Source organism: Sinocyclocheilus rhinocerous, unplaced genomic scaffold (genome assembly GCF_001515625.1).
Source record: "Sinocyclocheilus rhinocerous isolate Xijiao unplaced genomic scaffold, SAMN03320098_v1.1 scaffold504, whole genome shotgun sequence".
In the NCBI taxonomy this organism is placed as follows: Eukaryota; Metazoa; Chordata; class Actinopteri; order Cypriniformes; family Cyprinidae; genus Sinocyclocheilus; species Sinocyclocheilus rhinocerous.
Window position 1 is genome coordinate 2,206,049 of NW_015645076.1, and position 25,995 is coordinate 2,232,043.

Genomic DNA, 25,995 nt, shown 5'->3' on the forward strand with positions numbered 1-25,995 from the left:
TAGAGAGCCGCAGTCCTGCAGAGTTCAGCTCCAACCCTGAAAAAAAACCTCACCTGCCTATAGCCTTAGTAATCCTGAAGTCATTGATTAGCTTGTTCGGGTGTGTCTGATTAGGGTTGGAGCTGAACTCTGCAGGACTGCGGCTCTCTAGGACCGAACTTGCCTACCCCTGGTCTAGACCTTTAAAGCTACAACCACCACCAAACTCGGCCCAGACCTTCAGACTGGTCAGACTCAGGTATCTATATCTATATCTAACTGATATGGCTTGCGGTTTTGGGTTTTCATAAACCAGACTAACAAAATTTCCCATAGATTTTCACTGATGGGGTCAAAACTTTTGTACGATGAATCTTATGGTGTATTTAAGCTGTCTACAAAGCTTAACAACTCCTTACTGAAAAAAAAGAAAAAAAAAACTGCTAAAACCAGCCTAAGCTAATTGGCTGCTTTGGCTGGTCTCCCAAGCTGGTTTTAAAGTGGTTTTGGACACTTTTTTTTAGCAGGTCAGGCTGGTCTTAGCTGGTTTTCAGCATTTTTTTAGCTGTTTTTTTACTGAATCAACAGGTTTTAGCTGGATTAGCATAGAAACATGCTAACTAAATGCTAGTAACTTGCTAATTATGTTAACAACACGCTAGTAACATGCTAAACATGCTAGTAACTTGCTAATCATGCTAACAAAATGTTAACACGTTAGTAACATGCTAATCATGCTAGCAACTTTGCTAAACATGCTAGAAAGATGCAAGCAACATATGCTAGTAACTTGCTAATCACGTTAACAACATGTTAACACCATGCTAGTAACATGCTAATCATGTTAACAAAATGTTAACACCATGCTAGTAACATGCTAATTATGCTAGAAACATGGTAGAATCATGCTAACAACATGCTAATCATGGTAGAATAATGCTAACAACATGTTAATCATGCTAGAATCATGTTAGCAACATGCTAGTAACTTGTTAATCATGTTAAAAACATGCTAGTAACTTGTTAATCATGCTAACAACAGGCTAACTTGCTAATCATGCTAGAAACATATTAACAACATGCTAGTAATTTGCTAAGAATGCTAACAAAATGTTAACACCATGCTAGTAACATGCTAATCATGCTAGAAACATGCTAGCAACTTGTTCAACATGGTAACAAAATGTTAGCAACTTGTTAAACATGTTAGAAACATGTTAGTATCATGCTAGTAACATGCTAATCATGCTAGAATCATGCTAATCGTGCTAGCAACATTTTATTAACTTGCTAATCATGCTAACAACATGCTAGTAACTTCTTAATCATGCTAGAAACATGCTACCAACTTGTTATACATGCTAGCATCATACTAGTAACTTGTTAATCATGTTAGAAACATGCTAGCAACTTGCTAAACATGCTATCATCATGCTAGTAACATGACAATCATGCTAGAATCATGATAGCAACATGTTAGTAACTTTGCCAATTATGTTAACAACATGCTAGTAACATGCTAATCATGCTAGAAACATGTTAGTAACTTGCTAATCATACTAGCAACATGCTAACCATGTTAGAAACATGCTAGTAACATGCTAATCATGTTAGAAATATGCAAATCATGCTAGCAACATGCAAATCATGCTAGCAACATGCTAATCATGTTAAAAACATGTTAGCAACATGCTAGTCATGCTAGAAACAGCCTAGCAACCATCCCAGGTACCCTAGCAATATGTTTTATACATATCTGTTTTTCTGATAGTCTGTATATTGCCTTGAAAACATTCAAACTTTAATCTTTAAAACTATTTTAACTTTCAAACTACTTCAAACTGAAAACTTTCAGACTGCAAACTTTTTAAAACTTTCTAGCTAGGCTTTTTCAAGCCAACTTAAAGTTTGTCTACAAACTTTTCAATCTAGTTTCTAGTTAATATGTGATTTTATAGTGTGATTTAATAGTGAATTCATATGGTGTGTTTTTTTAATACTAGACACTTTGAATGCATTTTTAATAACAGCCTTGTATGTTTATTTTGCCTGTTGAACAATAAATACATATTAATAATTTTTATATTTTGTATTCATTGCACAGTAAATTTGTTATGGGTTCTGCAAAACATTCATATGGAGTGTGTTTTAATTTCATTGCGAATGCAAAGTCTACCAATAAAAAGGACACAAAATGGAAGCCTTCTGAACTGATAACGTGTTTGATGTCAGTTATTTTTCATTAAAATATCTGGATTGAGAGGATTATGAAAGAAAAAAAGATCTCAAAGAGGAAAGTTTCTGTCAAGTTCTTTATTATAATTATTTGTTGTTTTGGCAATGTTTCCATGGAAACATGAGATGGCTGTAAAAGGGCTCAGGGTTTAGAAGATGAGTTCAAAAACCTGATGGTGTTGATAAGGGTTCCTCAAATCTTGCCCTGGAGGGCCAATGAGCTGCAGAGTTTAGCTCCAACCCTGATCAAACTCACCTACCTGTGATTTTCTAATGATCCTGAAAACATTGATTAGTATGCTCAGGTGTGTTTGATTAGGGTTAGCTAAAATCCGCAGGAAAAAGTATCTCGTGGGCCAGATTTGAGGATCCCTGCTCTAAATATGATCAGACGTAGAGGTCATGATGTACTGTATGATGAAGTATCACACGTTAACTGAGTGAAAGGTAAATGGGTGGGAACATGACACTTAAGAAGCTTATGTCCTGTCCCACACGTCACCTTATTTGCACTACTCGAGTTTCTCTTTTAGGGTGATCAAAAACCAACAACCCATACCTAAATTCATACTTAAACCATCAATCAAGAAACCACAGTAACTGTTTCTGATCAGTCTGTCTCCTGTTACATTCCTATAGATCAGGGTTCCTCAAATCTTGCCCTGGAGGGCCAATGAGCTGCAGAGTTTAGCTCCAACCCTGATCAAACTCACCTACCTGTGATTTTCTAATGATCCTGAAAACATTGATTAGCATGCTCAGGTGTGTTTGATTAGGGTTAGAGCTAAACTCTGCAGGAAAGTGGATCTTGTGGGCCAGATTTGAGGATCAATGATGGTATAGAAAAACACCCTCTCTCTCTGCTCTTATTCCAGTGGCTTAGCCCCAAACTAGAGTTCCCTGTACTGAAACAGCCCCATTCGATTAATAATAGCAATTAATATCACAAGTGCCTCAATTATGCTGTCCCACACAGATGACAATGACATTTTCAGAAGCTGAGATTTTCATAGAAACATTCATTTTAAGTAATCAGAAGCTTATTATAATGTCAAACATAGATGGCCGAGCATATAAAAGACTGCCTTATTAATAATCCGCTAGCTTGAGATCAATTTCATTGTTAGTCTCAGTTGAGAATTCTTTACCAAACCAATGTTTGTGCAATGTTTCCCCTTTGCATAGTAAGTAAATGTTAACTGTTTTTCCTTTGACATGCAGATACCTTGAAAAGCGCAGCAGGCTGTGTGGGCTCCGCCCCCAGTGCAGTTACATCATGCAGCTCTCTGATTGGCCAGTGATGGCATTCAGGTCAGGGCCCAGCCAGTTTAGTTTTTTTTTTTCCTTTTTTTTTTTTTCAAGTGGAACAGTAATTGACGTCATCAGGCATAAATATCAGTGGTGATTTCATCATGCAGCAGTATACACTGCCGGCCAAATGGATTGATTTTTTTTTTTTACTTTTTGTTTGGGTTTCTTTGTTTCATTAATACTACAGAAAATGCCTGCAATATAACATGCTGAAATAACAAAAAACTTTAAAGTTAAGCCTTGAAATGTTTGTCCAATATGGGTCACTCTCATAGGGTGTGGTCATTTAGCCCCTTGAAAAACACATGGATATGTTACCAGCCTACTGGAACTTCAAATCATTCTTCTTTTTTTAAATGAACAATAGTCATTGGTGTCCCTCCTCTGCCATGCGAGGTCCACAGCTGAAGCTGGTCATGCCTGGGTCAGAACTGGAGGTTGGGGCGTGTGAACAGGAAGTCATGCCCCGATGAGTGGTTCAGTGTGGATGCTCAGGGCCAGAGGGCAAAGGAACAGCGGTAGAGAAGCAGTTCTACGTGACTTTGGATGAAAAATGTTCGATCGTTCGGTCTCTTTCTTCTCTCGCTTTCTGTCCTTTTTTATTCAAGTAACGCCAACGCCGTCGGCAGCAGCGTCAGCAGCAGGAGAGGGTACAGTCCAGCGGGTTCTGACGGAACCCGGGGGCACACTAGGCAAGGATGCAGTTCTCTTAGCCTTTAGATGGCACTGGCGTTAGGGTCATATCGTCTTTTCTTGACATTTCTTGGTGATGAGGACAAACAGGACAAAACAAACGAGAGGGGGGTTAGTGCAGGCAATGCCAGAGACATCAACATACAATTTGCTGCCCATCTTACCGCCTTAACCCGCAGCAACCACATGGTAGTCGTTTTATTAACTTCTTAATCAATTCAAATCATTTATCGAAATCTACCCATAACGTGTAGTTTAACTCCTAACGCCGTCGGGTTGCGGCGGGTAAAAATGGCGGTTCTTCACAGCAGCAAGGAGAGACACAGAGTGTCCCTCCACTGACCGCGGGTGAGTATGTGTTAGAAAGACAACAAGGGATGTGGAAAAAGAACATTACCTCCTGGGAGAAAACATGAACATTGACATAGAAAACAGCAAGAAAGAGTGTACAACATCGAGGGTCAGAAAAGGACGTCACACCCACAACATGAACTACGACGATACCACCAGGAACAACAAGAAAGGCAACAAGAACTGCAACAACACCAACAACAACAGGGGTTTGACACATCCTCCCCGTAGCGTGGCTTGATGTGGGGCATCCCAGCAGTTTAACATGCACCTGTCCATAGAGAGGTTAGGTAGGAGACGCCACTATCGCAGTGTAGGGGGGTGACTGGGGTAGCATGCAGGTGCAGTGCAGCGCGTGTGTCTGTACCAGGTCTCTGTGAAGCAGGCAGTAAAGGCAGCGGTGCCGGGCGAGTCCGGGTGGGGGGTGAGGGCTCTTGCTCTGTTCTAGGTTTTCAGGGGGGCCCAGGGCCTTCCGGGAGATAAGAGGGCGTGGCAGCCAGCCATGGCACAAAGGCTGCCTACGACACAACCTCCACCCCTCTCCGCTCAAACTCTCACCCTTTCAGACAACGGAGGGGGGATTGAGAGAGAGATCACGGCGAGGAGAGCGGGTCAGAAAGTTGTCATCCCTGCCTACCCCGTCCCGCCCCAACAACCCACCCCGCTTCTCAAAGCAAGGAAAACAACAAACACCCCTCCACTCCCTTCACTTGAGGTGAGCCCAGCCTTTGTGCGATGCTCTGATAGCACTCCGCTTTAGCTCTGGCTTGGTGCCAGTCCGCATGCAAACTCTAAATGGGCTCAGTCAAGATGCTATGTGCAAACAAGCATGCTGCGGTGAGCTAAGTCCTCTTGGATGACCTCCAGATCTCATAGCTAGCTTCCAAGAACTTGCTCCTGACTGGGTCTATGCTGGCCATTAGAAAGGTTTTACATGTCCTCAGACAAACAGTTGCTAAACTACATTCAGATTTTGAACCAAATACATCTGTCAACATGTTTGATGTTACACACATTTACTGGAATCTTTAAAGCTACATTATGTAACTTTCGGCTCTTTAGCGGTTGAAGCATAAAACGTTACTTGCGGAGAAACATTGCTTTGGTGATTATGCAAATTGTGCTTTGGTTCTTATGAGCTTATTTGCAAACAGTTGTTTTAAAATAACATTTCAAAAGATTGGTAATGCTGACATTAGACATAATGATTGGTATTCATATCAGTTAAGGTAAAACAGTGGACACCTGGCTAGTAGGCGAAGTAGTAAGTGGTTTAGAGATTGGCATTGTTACCAACGTAAATATTGTTTTGTGAACCTAGTCCATGCACAGCAAATGCGCAAACTAAACCTATTTTTGAAAAGCCAAGCTAGTGTTGATCTGTTTTTTAGTATGGACACTGTTACTTTAATATTTTGCTTACAAACTCTTTTCGGTACAAGGTTTGCGAATGACAAGACGAATGACAGAACTATGCAGTTTCCTGTGAAATGTGTCTGGCATACTGCACTTGCTCATTATATAAATTTGCTAACTTTGAACAAAAAAAAAAGTTACATAGTGTAGCTTTAAGTAAGCATACAATGTTACTTTCTCCAACAGTTCCCACCTTACTACATAAACTGGTCATGGTATTACTGAAATGTATAAGTTTTTAAGTATTAGCATGTAGTTAGCAAAAAAGGCTACACATCAATCTTCTCTTGATATTGTCATTAATTCATTACTGTCATTACACATCTTGCTCAGTATCCATTTTACCATTTTGCTTGCATGCATGTCAAGCGATGGGCCAGTCTGCACGAGGTTCTGCTACAGTCTACAGAGCTCTAAACCAACTGGGTTAAATGTCTAGACCTAGACTTAAACTGTAATTTGGTGGTTGAAAGATGTAGCCAGATCATTTTAGTGGGTAATTTTTCTTGATTGGTTTTCGATAGCTACCATCTAGCTACCATGAGCTAAACTACAATCTGCTGTCACCTGTAAAGAACCATTAGCATACTTAAGAAAATGTTACATTTAAACAACTTACAATTACATATATTGTTACAGAAAAAATGACAAATTACACTTATCGCCCTTAGCATTCTATCATAGCATGTAGTTCAGAATTTGGCACTTTAAATGATGACCTAGTTTTAGTATCTGTTGTCTGTAGCAGAAGCCCAGGCCCTTGTGCATGTGTGAATGTGAGTGTGTAGTGGTAAGTGTTGTGTGCATGTATGCAAAAGTGTGTGTGTGTGAGTGTGTATGTTTAAGTGTGAGTGAGCCTGTTCCAGGCTGGCAGGCAATAGGAAGCATGCGGTGCAGCTCTTACTTAAATCCCCATCCCGTCCCCCCCAGCACTATGGCTGCCATCAGGATGGCCCCTGCGATGGAGCCTATGATAAGGTTGGTGGCACTAGGACCTGTAGAAGGGCATGATGGGAGAGAAACATGACGTAAGCTGCAGGGGGCACCTGCACAGCATGCAGGGTTTACACATCAAATGCTGGACTTATGTTATACACTCTTTCAGTCATGTGATTACTCAGGATGGGAATCCGTAGGGTAGATAACGCTCAACTTACCCTTGATAGCATAGTGTGTGTGTGGGATGTTATTGGACATGAATGTGGAGAATTTAGGGGCTGTAGATTTTGGCACAGGGGAGCGGCACAAGTAACTGATGGTTTGTAAGGGAAGATCTTAAAGCACTGAGGTGTTTTGAGCAACGCTACCAATACAGGACTGACGAAAACAAATGCACAGACACGCGCGCACACAGACACACAAACATTAACCCACAAACACACACATGGTGAACTTTTACCCACTCACGCACACGTCGGACCTAGTTAGAGTGGAATATTTAGCTCAGCTCAGAAAGTGGGCCAGTTCTGATGGGATTTTGTGTCAGTTAAAAGACGCCACGGCATCTTATGTCAATGTCAGTCCAAGTCATCTCATGTTTTTCCACCCTCCTCGTCTTGTTCTTCATTCTTGATCCTCTTTTCTCACTTTGAATTTTTTGTTCTATGTTAATGCCCCACATGGACCAGAAAGGGAAGCACCGCAACACTCCATTAACACAGGGTGATAATAAAAATATCCATGATAATAGCAGCCAAGGGAGAAGAGAAAATAAGAGATATACCAATCAATCAGTCCAATTACACAACAAAAATTACAAGGCACCATCACATTCAACACAACGGACAAAGCCACTGGGAGAACACGTACACACAACCGCACATACACGCGCACACACAGGGGATCACAGGATCTCCCTCTTGCTGGGGGAGTGGCATTAAAGGGTTAAGAGGTGCTTACTCTATTCCCCACCCTGTGCCTCCAAAAATCACCCCCAGGGCCAGAATGGTCCCTGCCACTGCCCCTATCAGCCTGTTTGTGGCCACGCTCACTGTGCAGAGGAAATAGGGGTGATTCAACAGAGAAAATGTCCATGGTGAACTTTTACCCACTCACGCACACGTCGGACCTAGTTAGAGTGGAATATTTAGCTCAGCTCAGAAAGTGGGCCAGTTCTGATGGGATTTTGTGTCAGTTAAAAGACGCCACGGCATCTTATGTCAATGTCAGTCCAAGTCATCTCATGTTTTTCCACCCTCCTCGTCTTGTTCTTCATTCTTGATCCTCTTTTCTCACTTTGAATTTTTTGTTCTATGTTAATGCCCCACATGGACCAGAAAGGGAAGCACCGCAACACTCCATTAACACAGGGTGATAATAAAAATATCCATGATAATAGCAGCCAAGGGAGAAGAGAAAATAAGAGATATACCAATCAATCAGTCCAATTACACAACAAAAATTACAAGGCACCATCACATTCAACACAACGGACAAAGCCACTGGGAGAACACGTACACACAACCGCACATACACGCGCACACACAGGGGATCACAGGATCTCCCTCTTGCTGGGGGAGTGGCATTAAAGGGTTAAGAGGTGCTTACTCTATTCCCCACCCTGTGCCTCCAAAAATCACCCCCAGGGCCAGAATGGTCCCTGCCACTGCCCCTATCAGCCTGTTTGTGGCCACGCTCACTGTGCAGAGGAAATAGGGGTGATTCAACAGAGAAAATGTCACTCAAGGCCCCATTTTTTTTTTAATGTACACGTACTAGTGTTTGTGAAAGTCTTGTGAGTGGGAAAAGTAACAATATCAAAATGGGCACCTAAAAAGCAGTGATCTTTGGAAGTGGCTTTGCAGTGGACTGGAGTTAAGGTGTGTGTGCATCTGAGGATTAGGCTGTAAGATCTGTGTATGTATATGGCAAAGTTTTTTTATGTTTAAAGAATTAAGAGAGATCACGAACCCTTGGGACCCGGGTCCTCGGTGACAGGTGGCTCTTTTGGGGGGTCATGCATGCTGCAGTCAGTCCCTGCCCATGTAGCATCACAGGTGCAGGTTGCTTCATTATTGCACACCTGAAAGTTGATAAACAGTAAGAAATAACCCTCAGTATCATCATTGATGATGTGTAACACAGTCAAGTTAAAGGTGCTGTAAGCCTGGGGTTAATATTTACAGATTAGCCAGTTTTTAATAGTAATAAAGAAATAAAAATGTATACAGTTTTGTGAAAAAAGTATTTCTACATTTTCATTTTACAGTTTTTACATCTGCTGAATCTTTATATTTTAAATATAATTTTATAAATAAATTTGAAATTAATTGGAGATGTTTCTCTTCAAGTTTTATAAATACAGTCATGTGATTCAACAGAGAAAATGTCACTCAAGGCCCCATTTTTTTTTTTTTTTATTGTACACGTACTAGTATTTGTTAAAGTCTTGTGAGTGGGAAAAGTCACAATATAGAAATGGGCACCTACAAAAAGCAGTGATCTTTGGAAGTGGCTTTGCAGTGGACTGGAGTTAAGGTGTGTGTGCATCTGAGGATTAGGCTGTAAGATCTGTGTATGTATATGGCAAAGTTTTTTTATGTTTAAAGAATTAAGAGAGATCACGAACCCTTGGGACCCGGGTCCTCGGTGACAGGTGGCTCTTTTGGGGGGTCATGCATGCTGCAGTCAGTCCCTGCCCATGTAGCATCACAGGTGCAGGTTGCTTCATTATTGCACACCTGAAAGTTGATAAACAGTAAGAAATAACCCTCAGTATCATCATTGATGATGTGTAACACAGTCAAGTTAAAGGTGCTGTAAGCCTGGGGTTAATATTTACAGATTAGCCCGTTTTTAATAGTAATAAAGAAATAAAAATGTATACAGTTTTGTGAAAAAAGTATTTCTACATTTTCATTTTACAGTTTTTACATCTGCTGAATCTTTATATTTTAAATATAATTTTATAAATAAATTTGAAATTAATTGGAGATGTTTCTCTTCAAGTTTTATAAATACAGTCATGTTTAATAATATTTTATATTGTCACCCTCACAATTTTTCGTACACTATACGAAAATGGGTCTTTAATATACACACTATTGTTCAAAGTTTGGTATTGGTAAGTTTTTTTAATGTTGAAAATTTATATACACTCACAGAGGCTGCATTTATTTGATCAAAATAAAGTTAAAAAAACCCAGCAATATTGTGAAATAATATTACACTTAATAACTATATTAACTATAACTAACTACTGTATATATTATAATAATATATTTAAAAATATATAATTTATTCCTTTATTTGGTGCTCAAGAAACATTTATTATTATCACTGTTGAGAGCAGTTGTGCTGCTTAATATGTTTGTGGATACTTTTATAAAGAATTCTACAGGATGATTAGAAAGATCAAAAGAACAGCATTTATTTGAAATCTTTTAGAAATCTTGTGTAAAAATGTAAAAGTCTTTACTGTCACTTTTGATAAATTCAACGCACCCTTGCTGTATAAAACTATTGTTTCTTTTACTCTCTCTGCTCCCTAGTTTACCTCTGATTTGCATCTACTTTTAAGTAAAAGGCTGTAGGCTAGAGCGTCTGTATGCCAAATCAGGTCTTACTGTACATAAAGAAATGCTTGCTCACCATATCCAACATTACAAAGATGCATTGTCCAAAGCTAAATCAGACTATTATTCTAATATAACTGGAGCTAGTGAAGGGAACTATATATCTCTTTTTTCTGTGGTGAAGAATTTTCTGTGTCCACCTGACTCTTTACCGTTAAACATGTATTCTGAAAAAAAAAGTGAAAGTGAAGTGACATATGGCCAAGTATGGTGACCCACACTCGGAATTTGTGCTCTGCATTTAACCCATCCAAGTGCACACACACAGTAGTGAACACACACACACACCGTGAACACACACCCGGAGCAGTAGGTAGCCATATTGCTGCGGCACCCGGGGAGCAGTTGGGGGTTCGATGCCTTGCTCAAGGGCACCTCAGTCGTGGTATTGAAGGTGGGAGAGTAGAACATGTATTCTGAAAAAAAAAGTGAAAGTGAAGTGACATATGGCCAAGTATGGTGACCCACACTCGGAATTTGTGCTCTGCATTTAACCCATCCAAGTGCACACACACAGTAGTGAACACACACACACACCGTGAACACACACCCGGAGCAGTAGGTAGCCATATTGCTGCGGCACCCGGGGAGCAGTTGGGGGTTCGATGCCTTGCTCAAGGGTCTCACTTCAGTCGTGGTATTGAAGGTGAAAGAGAGCGCTGTACATTCACTCCCCCCACCTACAATTCCTGTCGGACCTGAGACTTGAACCTTTCAACAGTTTTTTGACTTTCTTTGAGTCTAAGATTAAAAAGATTCCTCAGCAATTACTTTCAAGTAATTTAGGCTATGATTCCAGTTATCCAGTCTCCTATGTGACCCTGCATTTTACTTTTACTACTTTCACTTTAACAACTGTTACGGAGATATTGTCATATCCGGAAATCTAAACCTACCACTTGTCAGCTCAACCCATTACCTACTTGCTTAGTTAAAGCCTGTCTACTATCTTTGTCTTCATTAATTACTACAATTATTCACTCTTCACTTGTTTCTGGTTCTGTACCTTCCTCTCTTTTTGAAGTTTTGAAAATTACCATCCAATTTCTAATTTGCCATTTATTTCTTAAATCTTGGAAAAATGTATTGCAACTTAAGTTCACGATCATCTTTCCAATAATAAATCATTTGAGCGATTTCAATCTGGCTTTCATCCCCACCATAGTACAGAGATTGCTCTTGTTAAAATGACTAATGATCTGTTATTGGCAGCTGATTCTGGTTTATTAACAATACTTGTCCTTCTCAACCTGAGTGCGGCCTTTGATACCATCTCGCATAAGATACTCCTGGACAGGTTCGTTTCTATAGGGATCACTGGCACCACCCTGTCCTGGTTTAGGTAATATCTCACTGGTCGCATTCAGTTTGTTCAAATTAAAACATTTTCGATCAAGACCATTTAGAGTTACCACTGGTATCCCTCAGGGTTCTGTTTTGGGCCCACTGCTATTCATCATCTATTTACTCCCTCTTGGCCATATTTTCAGGAAATATGGTATCCATTTTCACTGCTATGCCAATGACACCCAGCTCTACCTGTCTTCCAAACCCTTTAGCTCCACCTTCCTTGACCAGATGTTTAACTGAAATTAAAGACTGGCTTTCAGCCAGCTTTCTAAAACTCAACAGTGATAAAACTGAGGTCTTACTCATTGGTACAAGATCTACTCTGACTAAATCTGATTGTTTTTCTGTGGATAATCGATTATAATGCAATTTGTCCTTCTCAGCAGGTTAGGAGTTTGTCCTTTGAAGCTGATGTTAATAATATTACGCATGCTGCATATTTCCACCTGCGTAATATTAATCATCTCCATCCCTCTCTCACAACGAATAATACTGCAATTCTTATTCACGCACTCGTTAACACAAGTACAAGATCTACAAGATCTACTCTGACTAAATCTGATTGTTTTTCTGTGGATAATCGATTATAATGCAATTTGTCCTTCTCAGCAGGTTAGGAGTTTGTCCTTTGAAGCTGATGTTAATAATATTACGCATGCTGCATATTTCCACCTGCGTAATATTAATCATCTCCATCCCTCTCTCACAACGAATAATACTGCAATTCTTATTCACGCACTCGTTACCTCACGTATCGATTATTGTAATGCTCTCCTTACTGGCCTTCCTTCTAAACTTCTTCATAAACTCCAGTTAGTTCAGAATTTGGCAGCTCGTGTTCTTTTTAAGACTTCATCTATTGAGCACATTTCTCCAGTTCTCCAACGTCTACACTGGCTCCCAGTGAAGTATCGATTTTAAAATTTTGCTTTTCACATTTAAGGCACTTCACAACCTAGCTCCGCCATACCTTACTGACCTTCTCCACATCTAACCTCCTTCGTGCACTCTCAGATCTTCATTCTCGATTTCTCTTGTTGCCGCTTATACGCTTAAGCCCCCTGGGAGCAAGAACTTTTAGTTTTGCGGCCCCTTGCCTATGGAACTCCCTCCCTCTCAATATACGCGACAGTGACAGTCTGCATATTTTCTGCATAGATCTGTTCTTCTTTTGTTACTCATTTTTGTATTTTTTATCATTTTGCTTGCTGTAAGGTGACCTTGGGTGTTTAGAAAGGCACCATTAAATAAAATGCATTATTATTATTATTAATTTCAGTAAAATGTTTTACTGACCCCAAACTTTTGAACGGTAGTGTAGCTGCCTCTATATTTTTGGAAGGAGGTCATCCTTCCAAGGGGATTGCCATGTTTGAGAGGTCTTGGCATTGAAAAGTTTGAAAACCCCATGCGATTTCAGCAGTTTTTCACCGATTTCAATACCCACTCTCAAAACTCAGCCTTCCTAAGACAACAAACCCTATGTCTTCAAATCCCAAAACACAAAATCGTCCACAGGCAGCCAATGTGTCTGATTAGCTAGTTTATTGACTAACAATGTGTGGCATCCTACAGCAGATTTAAGTAAAATTAAAATAAAAAAAATCAATCCCCTTCTTATAGATATTGGATACCCATGACAATGTGTTATTTTCAGATGTTGTGGAATAGATTGTCATTCCTCTGCATATAAACGGAATGCAGGGGATGAATTCAATCCCTGACGTTAAAATTCTGGATTAAATTTGTAAGTGGATTTGAGTGGATTTCTGGCTTTGTTGGATTGGAATTCAAACAGAATTATGTTCAAGGCTGACTGTGGTGTGAGATCCATCTAAGCAGCAGAGAGTGTCAGATGGTGATCACTCACGCCGTGAGAAGAGCAGACTCGGCCACCCGGGCCAGACGGACAGGCTGTGAGGTTCAGGGAGGAGATGGGTAGACATTTCCGCTCAAGGCACATCATAGAGGGACCACACGGCGTACCATCTTCCACATACCCTAGATCAGTGTCATCATCCAACAGCACGTGTCCCCCACTACAGAAGAAGGAGAATTAGAAAACGGTAAAAAATAAGTATTTCAGGAATTTTGTTAAAGTATAATGGGAGAACATTTGCAGAGATCCAGGAACAGACCTGCAGTCCACCAGTCGCCCCTGATGGTTAAAGGTGGTGGGAGTGACATCACCTTTCAGGGTCCCGATCCTTGGATTTCTCCCAGTGTTAGTGCACAGCAGGTACCCACAGAAGACATCGCTGTAAATCCACAGGATTTGGATTAGGAAAGTATTAGAGATGGTTATGTGATCATGTCTAGACAGTAACCTTTGTTCTGCAAATTTCATGTGGGATTCACATACAGATTTTTACAGTATCTATTGCTAGGGCAAGCATTCACTGCTTGTTCTCATTTCCTTACACCCACAGAGATCAAGTTGTTGCTGATATTATAAGTAACTTATGCTAAATACATCATATGAGTACACTATGCCAATAAAACCAGGCTTTTAACACAAATAAATATCCATGCCATTAACTGGTAAAGATGGGGGTTCACAAACTATAAGAGAATTGCAGGGGGGTTGTTAAAAATTAAAATAAATGAGGCTGCACAATTAATCAAAATAAGATGAAATAAAATAAGTATAGTCTGTTGGGCTGTGTATCAGAGTGAAGAGCGGCATTGTAAATGCTGCTTCTCAAACTCTATGTGATGTGCTGAGATTAATACACATTTTTGGAATGCAATGTGCACTTGGTTCACATTTTTTACACATTTGCATAATTTCCCAGATTTCTACGGATAGAGGTTTGCAGAATTTCATCAGTTTTCCCTCAAAATAAAAGCTCAAGGATTTGAAAGTTAAAAGCTGGAGGGTTTGAACATTAGAAAGTGAGTAATTTAATATAAAATAAAATTAATTATTACAAAAAGTAATAATAGTAATTAATATTATTATAATAAAGAACTTGAAGGAGGTCTTAGTTGGTTTCAGCAGGAGAAATGTGAGATTAAATGTCATATCACTGTTAAAACTACAATATATGACAAAATTATTTTTTGGCCAAGTTGTGCAGCCCTATATATAAATAATTTTGAAAAAAAAATTAATAATAATAAAATAAAATAAATAAAAAACTGAAAAAAGTTAAATATTTTATCTGTTTATCATTTGACCATTAAGCAACATCAGAGAACCAGGAATATCTGAAAATGTTTAACTTAAAATGTCAGGCGTTCGATCAACCCAGCAATTGTCATATCTCATTTGCACAAAAAACCGACTCTATATTTCTTAACACAAAATGTACATGAAATTAAATTGAAAATGTAAAGAAAAAATACCCTGTGCATTTAATATGTAGATTGTTTTTTCTCTTTTCCATGTCTTGGCATTAATGTTTGTGTTTTACTTGTGGAAGATATTTTATTTTACTTGTTAAGCATTGATGATAGTTAAATTCCTCTATACAAAGTCTGCAAATGACATTGTGATTGAATTCAACTTATAAATTAATATTTAGTTGAGAAGCCCTACTGTAACAGAACGCCATTAACATTACCTGGTGTACCTGCATAAAACTTAAAGAGACACAAAGTTTTTAATGCTTTTCATAATTTTCGGCAGGCAGTAAAGAAGACAGTAAAGAAGCATTAAGAGCAAAGCTCATGCCTGAGAATTTTGCAGAACAAGAGCCGCCATCTAGACTTGACCTGGTTTTGTACCATATTAAAGTTTCATGGTGCCGCATATTCCTGCTCTCCAAATAATTGGGGGAACTGACTCACTGTTTGCCGCAGGGCACCCATTTGTCTCCATCTCTCCCACAATTCCCTTTTTCTGTCCCCTCTGTATTTAACTTCTCATAGCAGTGCTTCTCTGACCCTCCAGCCTCTGAGAGAAGAGAAATCGACAGAAAGCAACAGGAGAAAAGAATGAAGGGAATGAGACGGAGAAAGGAAAAGACGAAACACAAGCAAGCACGTATTGAAAGACAGAGTGGGTGGATTGCAGTTATTTTAACGTGCTTTCTTTGGCAAGAACAGTTGAAGCACTCTGAAGGCATCAGCGTCACTCACTTGGACCCCAGATGTATTTGCACTGACTCTCCCGGGTCTTACATTCACCACTGTAACAACGACCCTGGTATAGTAACAAACAAAATGTGGAGGGTTTAATCAAAACTAGTCTAAATGTTGTTCTGCCATGTATTTAAATAGATTTATATATCTGACCTGGTTGAGCTGACAAGAGTAGCCATCTTGCTTATGAAGATTAGGGGGGCACTGTAAGAATAACAAAGATATTTACAAAGTATTTTTGATTCAATGATAAAAATGAATTAAAAATAGTATTTAGCATGGTCTAAGTTTTAGTATTTCTGTATGATATTTATTGAGATTTATGTTAGTTACTGGATTTCAACTGACAACTGGACTATCAAAGTTAGTTTTTCAACCCTGCATAATTTTTATAAGTGTTAAAACTGCAGGCGGGCTGTCATTTAGTGAATAACATGCCTTCTGTTACGGCTGTTATGGCAGATAGTGATGCTTGGGGGTGTATTGTGTGAAACACCATCATCCCTGTGATTGTCATGTAGAAACTGTAGCATCTTCTGCATAAATTAATTAGTGGCCCATTGTTAGAAAACAGCGGCAGGAAAAATGATTTAAAATGGTTTAAATTATTTATTATTTACAGGAAAAATCAGATACTGGAAATCTCATCGAATTAACTCTGAAACAAATAAATGAAAATTTTTAAATTTAATTAGTAAATGTTTGTTTTTCAAGGGAATGTCAGAAAATTTGCATATGCATCACCATTACATTTTAATGGGCTATATAGAAAACAGAAAAAAAAATCAAATACTACTCAAATGTTGCTTTTACTGAAATATGCTTTCACTATGTGGTTCTGCGAAAATGCTTTTCTTTCCGTTCAACCCTTTATACTGTGATGTTTTCGTATTTCTAACTTCACATATAAATTACTGACATCAAATAAAATTAAATAAAATTAAATAAAAAAGAAAAAATAGAAAAGAAAGAGCAAGACCTGTCCCGAGTCTCCTGAACAAGTCTCTGATATGTCACAATCATTTACAGCATATCGACAGCTGTACCCACGTGGGTAGAACTGAAAAAGGTGCAGGGACAGGGATTGAGAGAAACAACTGATCAGTGCATTATAAGACACTCAGTAGTTGAGGATGGAGGAAGTTATGATGAATAATGAGGCAAAAGCGAAGTCTCTTACTAGGCATGTGCTGTTGCAGCAGGGGCCGTCACTGCAGTGCGCTCCATTAGACAAAGAACATTTTTTACAGCAGTCTTTATAGCACTCCTGCATAAGCAGATCAAATATGTGCATACAGACGAAAAAATAGTTAGTAAAATATTATGTTTTGCTATTGTCTGTATGGAAGTATGATTTACGAAAAAAAATAGTGCTTACCATTCGAGCCCCACAGTCACACTCCTCTCCCACTTCCACGTAACCATTTCCACATTCTGTAGCCTCAAAGAGCTGCCAACACAAAGCACAAGTTTATCCAGCATCATGTCTGATAAATGATGAATGTAAGACAAGTACTTGATTTTTGTTTGATGACAATGACAATCCATCACAATACACGTGAGAACCAATAACATCTGATGTCACTGACTGTTTCAATTTCAGCTTTTTGTTGAAGACCCCTGTTTTTTTTTGTGGGTTGCAGGTACATGAACAGAACAAACAGAAAGGCAAGTAGATCCAAAAATAGCTTAGTTGGAGTGTAAGATCCAAATATAGCACAACAATCTAGCATACATTAATAAAAAGAATTGCACACCAAGCAGGATTTGTAAGAGAATAACATTTAGTCCAGAGGTTACCAATCTTAAAGAAATAGTTAACCCAAAAATGAAAATTTGCTGAAAATCTACTCACCCTCAGGCCATCCAAGATGTAGATGAGTTTTGGATTTGGAGATTTTGAGAAATTTAGCATTACATCATTTGCCCACCTGTGAATCCTCTGCAGTGTATGGGTGCCGTCAGAATGAGAGTCCAAACAGCTGATAAAAACATCACAATAATCCACAAGTAATCGACACGACTCCAGTCCATCAATTAACATCTTGTGAAGTGAAAATCTGTATTTTTGCAAGAAACAAATCAATCACTAAGCCATTTTAACTTTAAACCATCGCTTCTGGCCAAAATACAAGCTTATAATCCATAATAACGCTTCCTCCAGTAAAAACGTTCATCCCCTGTTGTTCTCTCACATCAAAATCCACTGACATATTCGTTTGGAAATGTTTTGGACTGCTTTTGCTAGTAAACCGTGCTTGATCTGTTCATATTTCTCTCCTGATTCAGACAAGATAACCTTTTCACTGGCGAAAGCAATATTATGGATAGAGGACTTGTTTGAAGTTAAAAACATCTTAATGATAGATTTCTTTACTACAAACATGCAACTTTTTGCTTCACAAGATGTTAATTAATCGACTGAAGTCCTATGAATTACTTGTAGATTATTGTGATGTTTTTATCAGCTGTTTGGACTCTCACTCTGACGGCACCCATTCACTGCAGATGATCTATTGGTGAGCAAGTGATGTAATGCTACATTTCTCCAAATCTGTTACGACGAAGAAAGAAACTATCTACATCTTGGGTGGCCTGAGGGTAAGTACATTTTCAGCAAATTTTCCTTTTTAAAAATGTTGAGTAATGAAAAATGCAGGTGAGAATGTTGTGTTGTCCGCACTATTGTTCAAGCCTACCTTGTTGGGTTTGTTAAACAGACATGAAGCACCTCCTCTTAGAAGAAAGTTCCTGTAGTCGGTGATGCTGCATTTGGAAAACCTGCGTGTGTGTTGCACTCTACAGAGGGGAACAGAGAAAAATAAACCTACGCAAATCAAGAAATATGACAGGAAAGTAGGAGCTAAAATGCCCGGCAAGTAGTCAGGAGAGGCTATACAATAATGTGTGTGTTTAACGATACCCAGTGTCTTCCATTATACATCCCACCCATGAATCCATGCAGCCGCACTCCTCTGAGAGAACACAAGAGTGAGTGAGAAAGTCTGTGAGTTGACTTTAAATCCTAAACTTTTACAGTAAACAAGTCAGAAATCAAGTAGTTTGACAGCAGGAGGTGAAACAAACTTACTCCTCCTGATCACAGGATCCCACTGGATACCCAGATTCTGTGCTAAGCTCTGAGAGAGAGAGGCAGCCATTGTCCATGTGCTGCCAAACTGAAAGAGAGGAACAGAAACAGCAGTGCATGACAGCAGAGGTAAGTCATTTAGAATGGCTCCAAGGTAAGGTTTTACAGTAAATTGCCCAGTCTGTCTACCCAGAATGCTGCATGTGTCAACCTTACCTCATTAACACCAATTCCTCTTCCTTTGGAACACACACCACCAATATATGCAACACCGCTCCGACCGTAATGAAACGTCACATTACTGCAAGCAGAAAAAGGTCTTTATCATTGTCGCCAGTTCCCCTTTTGCTGTAACTGTATTACCAAACAATGGTATTCAATTTAATTCTTAGGGAACTGTGTCATTTGTGCCAGAAATGTTCAGTTTTTTATTTTTTTGTATTACTAACAGTATGCTTAACATTAATGTGTTATATTATTTTTAACCCTGTCACAGTAAGTTTGGAATTAATTTATTTGTAATTTGAATAGATAAATTCTGGCAGCCTTATAAATCACACACTGTAATTAAAATATTTTCCTTAATGAGCTATAATTCATAATTCTATACTTCAAAAACATGCTTTGTGTCAACTGTGTTACAGTTCAAATGTTTTGGATTAAATGTTATCAGACAAGATTTTTCCAAAACAGACACTAATCATTTGCCCACTATATATGTAAAAAAAAAAATTGTAAAAGAAACTGTTGTTTGAATCATACAGCAAAAAAAAAAAAAGACTGAACAGAGAGAGCTGGGACAAATTATAGTCCCACATATATATATAAATATATATATATATAGTGACATTAAATATTTTATTTTCAGTAAAATCAAAAAATTTATTTATTTTTTTTTCAAAATATAACTCTAAAAATGTAATGGTTATGAATAGGGATATGCAAATTGGCTGATATTCCAGTTATAAAAAATGCAATGCTATATTTTTAAATATGCATTATATATTGCATTATACACTAACCATTGTTAAATGAAGTATTGTGACATAAGTCCAGCATTCTCTTAGCACACACATTTCCTGAGAATGACCAACACAAATTCAGAATTCTCAGTTACTCTTCTACACCAACAACTGAACCGAATTTTTTCGGTTACTGGCCAACATCCTTAACCACCAGGCTATCACACCTCATTCATTCAAGAGACTGCAACTCACGTGAAGAGGTGCACGGCATCAGCGTTGATGTTGATGTTCTGTTGTCTGTACTTTGAAAAGTCTCTTAGCATTTCCAATGGTTTCACGCTCAGCGGAATCCGGTCCCTGTCCGTCCAAATCTCCACAGCAACCAATACCACACGCGTATTCAGCTGCTCCTTAAAAATCTAAAGAGAATATCATTTGAATTTTAGATTAAGAAGATTATAAATTGGGTGACTATTAAGGAAATATTTTACAGCAATTAATATGTGAACATACAGCGTCTACAAAGTTGACCACTGATTTGGCAGAGTTCCGGGTATGCTTTTTACTCTTATGCCTTTTAAACTGCAAAAACAAGAGATGAAAAAAAAAGGAAATAAGTTTCAAGGTGTATTCTGAACATTTTTGGTTCTGCAGTATGTGAACAATAAGGGAACATTTGTTATTCAGTGCCCTCTAGTGGATAATTTCAACAATTCACTTACCTTTGATTCAAAAACATATATATAAAAAAAAGGATTAAAATAAATTTTCAGACTTGGCTAATTTATACAGGATGCTTGTAATGTGTTGTGGATGAACCCACCGTGTTGTGGTCAGCGACAATCATTATTTCCAGATACTTCATTTCCTCAAAAATGTTACGTGGCATCTTAAAAAGTAATCAAATCAAAATGATACATTCAGAGAGCATAGCACTTAAGTATGAGGTAGCATTTATAGAGGTTTCCACTGAAACAGTGGAGCACATGGAAAAGGTTGAGAGTCATTTCTTACAGCTCTTTTCCTCCTTCGCTTTAGCCAAGGCATGCTAGCAAAAATACGCTTCTCCTCTTCTTTTTCCTCAATTGGGTCATCAGCAGCTGAGAGAAACAGACATGAAGGTAACCATGGAGATAAGGGGGTATGGATATAATATCTTGCCATATATCTGTTACCATGACCTTGGCACACTTACCCCAGGCACCTGGGACAGAGGTCACATGGAGCGATGATGTTCGGCGCAAAGTATGGGGTCGTGCTTCCGTTTCCTAAAAGGTACAAACATGGTGACCTTTGTAGACGAGCTGTGCGAGTAATGAAATCAAAAAGGATAAGCTATACTGAAGTGATCTTTACTCACGGTGTGAGTCTGTTTCAAAGGCTCGATGAGATAGACAAAATTACCATCATCAAACATCCCACTGGAAGAGTGAAGCACAAGAAGGGGGTTGAGAAAAGAGAGTCAGGGATGTCAATCGGAAAAAGGATACAGGAAGAAGGACAGATAAAACCGTCAAATCACTCGTCAAGTGACCACAACTGTGCTTTTCTAACCGAACAAACACTCTGCTCTTTCCCTCGGCTACTCTCTGTGACACTCAACCACACACTAACATGGTGACATTCAAATCTTTTCATGTGTACCAACTGCCATCTGGCCTCACAGTAGGTCTCCAGGTCAGATTTTCTCTCCTGCGCTGTCTTTATCTCACTCACACACATACAAACAAAACAAGGTTTCTTACTGAAGCCCGTTGCAGGTGGATAAAGCTACACGGGAGTCTTCTTTTCCTCTCACGTGGCCGTGGTAGTAGCAGTGTTCCCCGCCCTAAACAAACGCACATTCATCACTGCAATGTAGTAGTTATTTTCAGGGGTCTGTTTGATATTGGTGTGCTGCTCTTTCTGTCTTACCCTGGAGAGAACTGGCTTGTCTTTGTCGTAGTGGATTTCCACATAATCTGAAGAGAGCAGATCACTAAAATCAAAGTGAGAGAGAGAATTCAAAGGGGCAATCTTGCATTAATTATCCAACAACACAACAATAAATCTAGAGCCCCGGATCCCATGCACCTATGTGCTTAATAAGCATGCATTGGGAGAACACTGTCTTCTGTATCAGCTGTTCTAGCTTTGAGACGTTAGTGGAACAGAAGCTGCATCACATCTTTAGGGATTCTGCCACATAGATTTGTTAAGGCATAGTAAATATACATAAAAATGCATTAAATGTGTATTTGAAGAGCAAATTGAATGTTGTGTGATAAATATATGTACAGTATATACAACAGCATCAATAGCGTAATTCACCATCAAATGTCCCAAAACATTATTTTTTTGAAGAAAACAGAAACAGAAAAGTCTTTTAATCCCATGATCACAAACACTTCTGTTGCTGCAACTGATCCTATTTTTATAGCTGTCACAAGCTGACAATTAATCAGCCTAAATGCATTTTAGCTTGCAAAAATAGACACTTCAAACATATAATTCATCTAATGAAAAGAAAGTGGGCAGCAATAATAATTCTTATTTATGGCTTAAATGTGTTTAAATATTTTCTAAAAGACTAAGTGGAAATGATGTGCACATTAATGGGATAAAATTTGTACCGCCTTGCATTTTATTTTATGGACTAAAAACCCTCAGACATTTTTCAAAATATATTCTTTTGTGTTCCACCAGAGAAAAATAGTCATACATGTTTGGAACGATATAAGGGGGAATAAATGACGACAGAATTTAAAATGTTCGTCCTTTTTAAACTGTGACCTCTGGTATTGGATATTTCTGGTTAACGTGATGTGGAAGCCAAAACGTTTGGCAACTACTGATGACTTGTGATCAAATAGTGTCACAATGCTTCTGAATTTTGAATGACACCAGATATAAAACTGTGCTGCAGTGCATACTCATTTTAAACTTGTATGCAAAACTTGTATAAATAACAATTATTTTAATATGAGCTGCTGACCTGCCCCCCATCTTCTGTGACTATCACAACTTTCAAAGAGCAGCTGAAGACAGACCTCTTCCACAAGCACTTAAGCACAACCAAAGCACTTACTACTAAAAAAAATACTTTAGCTTCTTGTCAGCATTTTACTTTTGCTCTTGCTTGTTTCCTAATCTAACTTTCTACTAAACCCGATAAGAATATTGTTGGCAATATGACAAATTGTTTGTGATGTTTCTCATTTGAATTTGCTTTGTATAAAAGCATCTGCTAAATAAATAAATGTAAATTAACAGGGATATCACACTTGATACCACATAAAACAATTAGCACCTCACATCCCAGCTAACAAACTTATGTTCTAAGAAGGTTTTGCTATAATGTTCCCATTAAGTTATGAAAACAATATTCCTGTATGTTCTCTGAATGTTCAAAACATACAGGTTTTTAAATGTTTACATTTTTATTATTTTTATTTATTTATGTTGGTTATGTGAATGTTAAAGAAACCATTAAGGGAACGTTGCATTTGATCATTTTGCAAACATTCTGGGAAAGTTACTTTTGAATGTTCTCTGAACCTGAAACTAGTCAATTTTAACATTTAGAAAAGTGCGACGAACATCCAATTAAAATGTTTCAGAAAAACATTCCATTAGCGAGGAATACATAATGTTACAGTGCTAACGTTTTGAGAACATTATTAAAGACCAGATAACTTTGAACAAACATTCTATTAATGTTACTGGAAGAATGTTTGTTGATAACTGAAAGTTAGTCAGCATTCACACAGTTCGGATGATATTTAAACCAAAGTGTTTTTTGCTTTTCAGCAAATACCTTGAATGTAAAGGTGCTGACAGACAATAGACAAACAGGGAGGAGATTACTGAATGGACTGAATTTGTGCGATAAACTCACAATGAAATTTAGCGAAATTAGAAATCCCCATGCACCATGCAACAGGGGAAAAAATATCTATTTTCAATTTTAAAAATGTGATATTTGAACAATGCACAACTAAACAACAGAGCAATTCTTTGTTTTTGAAACCAAATCTGTCTTTTGCTACTCAGACACACACACTTACTTGTTCAATGTAAGGTCCAAATTGAATGTGGTGCCGAAGGCATCCAGCTGGAAACTTGCTTGGGCCAGGTGGACATCCTGTGGTCAGGGAGATAAACAGGGGCTCATTAACACTTCACAAAACAAACATAAGTTGCTATATCAAACCTGCCAGCAAAGCCTGCAAATGTTATTCAAAAAAATCTTTTTGTGAAAATTTCATTTCTGCAGACACATTAAATCATATTCTCAACAAGCAAATCTCTGTAAGTGCAGATAGATAAAACATCCGCTCTAGAGCAACATAAATCACACAGCTGTGCTGCTTTACAGCAAAAATACTGCACTGGCAAAAGTAAAGTGAAAGTGTGTGCACAATGCAATCCCACAACGTCTGTTCAGTACAGAGAGTGGGGGGAGTGAAAACTGCTTCTTTTGCGAAAAGTGTGTTAGATTTGTGAGGGAGGGCTGGTGAACCTTGATCAGCTCTGAGAATTTGGACATACTGCACCATTCCCAGCAGCTCCTAGCAGTTTGAAAGAAAGCAGCTTCCTGAAGACCTGAATTTGGTGGGGGCTAAATTATGCAGTGTTGGGGATCTTTACACTGTAAGACAGCCCATGTCTCACCTGTCCATCACTGGCCTGGCTCCTCGTCCGAGTGTCCAGGTCATGATACGTGCTCTCCGACTCCTCATTCAAGTAGTAGATGAGCCGGGAGGGATATGTGACCGTGACCTCGTGCTCTCCGGTTTTTCTACCCGTGGAATTGCCCGGTGCCGCTGCTGTCGCTTCTCGCGGGGTCTCAGGCACCTGCTGATCCCTGAGATCCTCATTCTGTACGAAGCTGGAAACTGCAGGAAAGGAGGAAATTGTTTACTGCTTTACAGTCTCCATCTCAGAGAGGGATCCCGTCAATTATATATGAACGTGTGCCAGCAGTTGCAGCCCTGTGATGCTGCAGAGAAGCTGCGCACAGATCTCCCTTATGCAGATCTCAGGGTATCGAAATGGAGGCACTACGGCTGATAACCAAATAAAACACTGAAATCTGATCACACATTCAAGACAGTGGGTGAGAGGATGAGATATATGATACATGTAATGGCAGAAGAGACATAAGAGACACTTATTGGCAAAACATACCCATATCAAATTGTTTTTTCTCAACTTTTATCAGCTGCATATCTGGATATCTGATATCTGAATTGTAAAAGCTTTAGATGCGCATCATGTCAGCTAATAATAATCTATTGTCATGGTAATCGAATTAAGATTCAGTGCGCCTCACTAAATCCTTACCATGTTCCCGTACAGCACCATACTAATGGGGCTGTCAACCCATACAGAGGCCTTCAAAAGCTTTTACCCACCTCTGCATAGATTGACACGTATAAACGGCCGTAAACACAGTTAAGTAATGGAGGCGGCTCAATCAAAGCCTACAGAGAACCTGCGTATTTAGCGGGGATTTCCTACCGCAACAAAAGGCGTTGGAAAAACACCTTGCACTAATACCAACGTAACATATAGCAAATATCGAATAAAGACGTATCATGTAAATAATAAAGTTACGCAAGATAAACATTATACTTACCCGTTGAGGTTGAGGCGATAGAAGATGGCACGGAAATAAATATGCTAGCGAGCAGACACAGATGGAATATCAGACGCATGATTCATATTTGAAGACTAAATAAAATGTCATTAGCGCATCAATTTAGAGCGAGCGTCGCAGTCCATTATTATGGGAGCGATTTTGGTGCGTATCCCGCGGGAAGAGGGGGAAATCCTTCATGCAGCATCGGAGACTGAGGGGTGGGTAGCACGGTTGGGATGCCGAGGGGTAGGGAGGACTGGGAAGAAGGCGAAGGGGTGGCAGCTCGGATGGATGGAAGGCGGTGGCCAAGCAGCACATATC

At 38.9% G+C, this 25,995-nt stretch overlaps 1 protein-coding gene across 6 annotated transcripts; it reads right to left on the reverse strand.

Moving 5' to 3' along the window:
• Positions 1–3,422: 3,422 nt before the first annotated feature.
• Positions 3,423–25,995, reverse strand: LOC107705602 (disintegrin and metalloproteinase domain-containing protein 23-like). Of its 6 annotated transcripts, XR_001636079.1 has the most exons (27): positions 25,672–25,995; positions 24,705–24,928; positions 24,098–24,174; positions 21,966–22,029; positions 21,797–21,879; positions 21,412–21,472; positions 21,247–21,319; positions 21,066–21,151; positions 20,875–20,940; positions 20,565–20,633; positions 20,304–20,470; positions 19,303–19,387; positions 19,087–19,174; positions 18,919–18,970; positions 18,695–18,794; positions 17,374–17,445; positions 17,176–17,262; positions 16,975–17,055; positions 16,149–16,199; positions 15,993–16,056; positions 15,702–15,807; positions 14,048–14,167; positions 13,780–13,948; positions 9,554–9,665; positions 6,890–6,980; positions 4,937–5,128; positions 3,423–4,287 (listed from the first exon to the last, which is right to left on the reverse strand). XR_001636079.1 is itself a non-coding variant. In XM_016508971.1 (26 exons), exons 1-26 carry the CDS (start codon positions 25,748–25,750, stop codon positions 4,242–4,244), a joined length of 2,373 nt encoding a protein of 790 aa, XP_016364457.1. In that variant the 5' UTR covers positions 25,751–25,995; the 3' UTR covers positions 3,423–4,241. The 6 variants fall into 6 exon arrangements, 4 of the variants coding, with proteins under 4 accessions (XP_016364457.1, XP_016364459.1, XP_016364458.1 ...); XM_016508971.1 differs by lacking the exon at positions 4,937–5,128; XM_016508973.1 differs by having other exon boundaries at positions 3,423–5,128.

Excerpts from the sequence above, each read along its gene's own strand:
- LOC107705602 (XM_016508971.1), bottom strand. The coding sequence starts at position 25,750 with ATGCGTCTGATATTCCATCTGTGTCTGCTCGCTAGCATATTTATTTCC. Across the intron at positions 17,446-18,694 it reads TGTTTAACAAACCCAACAAG|CTCTTTGAGGCTACAGAATG; the intron begins GTAGGCTTGAAC and ends TTGTGTTGGCAG. Across the intron at positions 13,949-14,047 it reads GGGCGACTGGTGGACTGCAG|TGGGGGACACGTGCTGTTGG; the intron begins GTCTGTTCCTGG and ends CTTCTTCTGTAG.